General features: G+C 41.6%; 1 protein-coding gene across 1 annotated transcript; it reads left to right on the top strand.

The window, feature by feature from the left end:
• Positions 1-6: 6 nt before the first annotated feature.
• Positions 7-782, top strand: LOC106322080 (transcription initiation factor IIF subunit alpha-like). The gene is made up of 4 exons (XM_013760256.1): positions 7-58; positions 146-264; positions 345-479; positions 555-782. The coding sequence occupies exons 1-4, from the start codon at positions 34-36 to the stop codon at positions 780-782; spliced, it is 507 nt and encodes a 168-aa protein (XP_013615710.1). The 5' UTR covers positions 7-33.
• Positions 783-795: the final 13 nt, after the last annotated feature.

The raw sequence follows: 795 nt of genomic DNA, 5'->3' as shown, positions 1-795 counted from the left end.
GATGAAGAAGGTCCAAGGGGTGGTGATCTTGACATGGATGATGATGACATTGAGAAGGGTGAGTTGTAAAATCCTTTTGGTCTTATCCTATTTATCAAACTGGAGAATCCGGCTGTAAAGTTTGATAACGGTGTTGGTATCTCAGGGGATGACTGGGAGCATGAAGAGATTTTCACTGATGATGATGAGGCAGTGGGTAATGATCCTGACGAACGTGAAGATCTTCTGGCGCCTGAAATTCCTGCTCCTCCAGAAATAAAGCAGGTCTGTCTTTTATGATACTTCACTTGCAAGAGAATGTACTCTTCTATAAGGTCCCAAGTTTCTGTTTATTTCTTTTGCAGGATGATGAGGATGAAGAAAATGGAGAAGAGGAAGGAGGATTGAGCAATTCTGGTAAAGAGTTGAAGAAATTGCTCGGCAAGGCTAATGGTTTGAACGAGTCTGAGGAAGAAGAGGACGATGATGATTCAGATGATGTAAGCCCTGTTCAATTTCAGACAAATTGTTTGGTTTTGATACAAGAATATCATTATGAATGTCTCCTTTCATAGGAGGAGGAGACAAACTTCAATCCAGTTACGAATTCTAAACAGAAGGAAGCGGCCAAAGAAGAACCTGTTGAGAGCACTCCTCCAAAGCCTGCACCACCTTCATCTTCTCGTGGAACGCCTTCTGCTAAACCATCAAAGGGAAAGAGAAAACTAAATGATGGCGACTCTAAAAAACCTAGCGGCAGCTCTGTTCAAAAGAAAGTGAAGACTGAAAATGTAAGACACTAAACATACTCAATCC

This window comes from Brassica oleracea, unplaced genomic scaffold (assembly GCF_000695525.1).
Source record: "Brassica oleracea var. oleracea cultivar TO1000 unplaced genomic scaffold, BOL UnpScaffold05995, whole genome shotgun sequence".
NCBI classification, from domain to species: domain Eukaryota; kingdom Viridiplantae; phylum Streptophyta; class Magnoliopsida; order Brassicales; family Brassicaceae; genus Brassica; species Brassica oleracea.
Note: the sequence above shows the minus strand (reverse complement) of the source record. Positions and strands in the feature narration are given on the sequence as shown.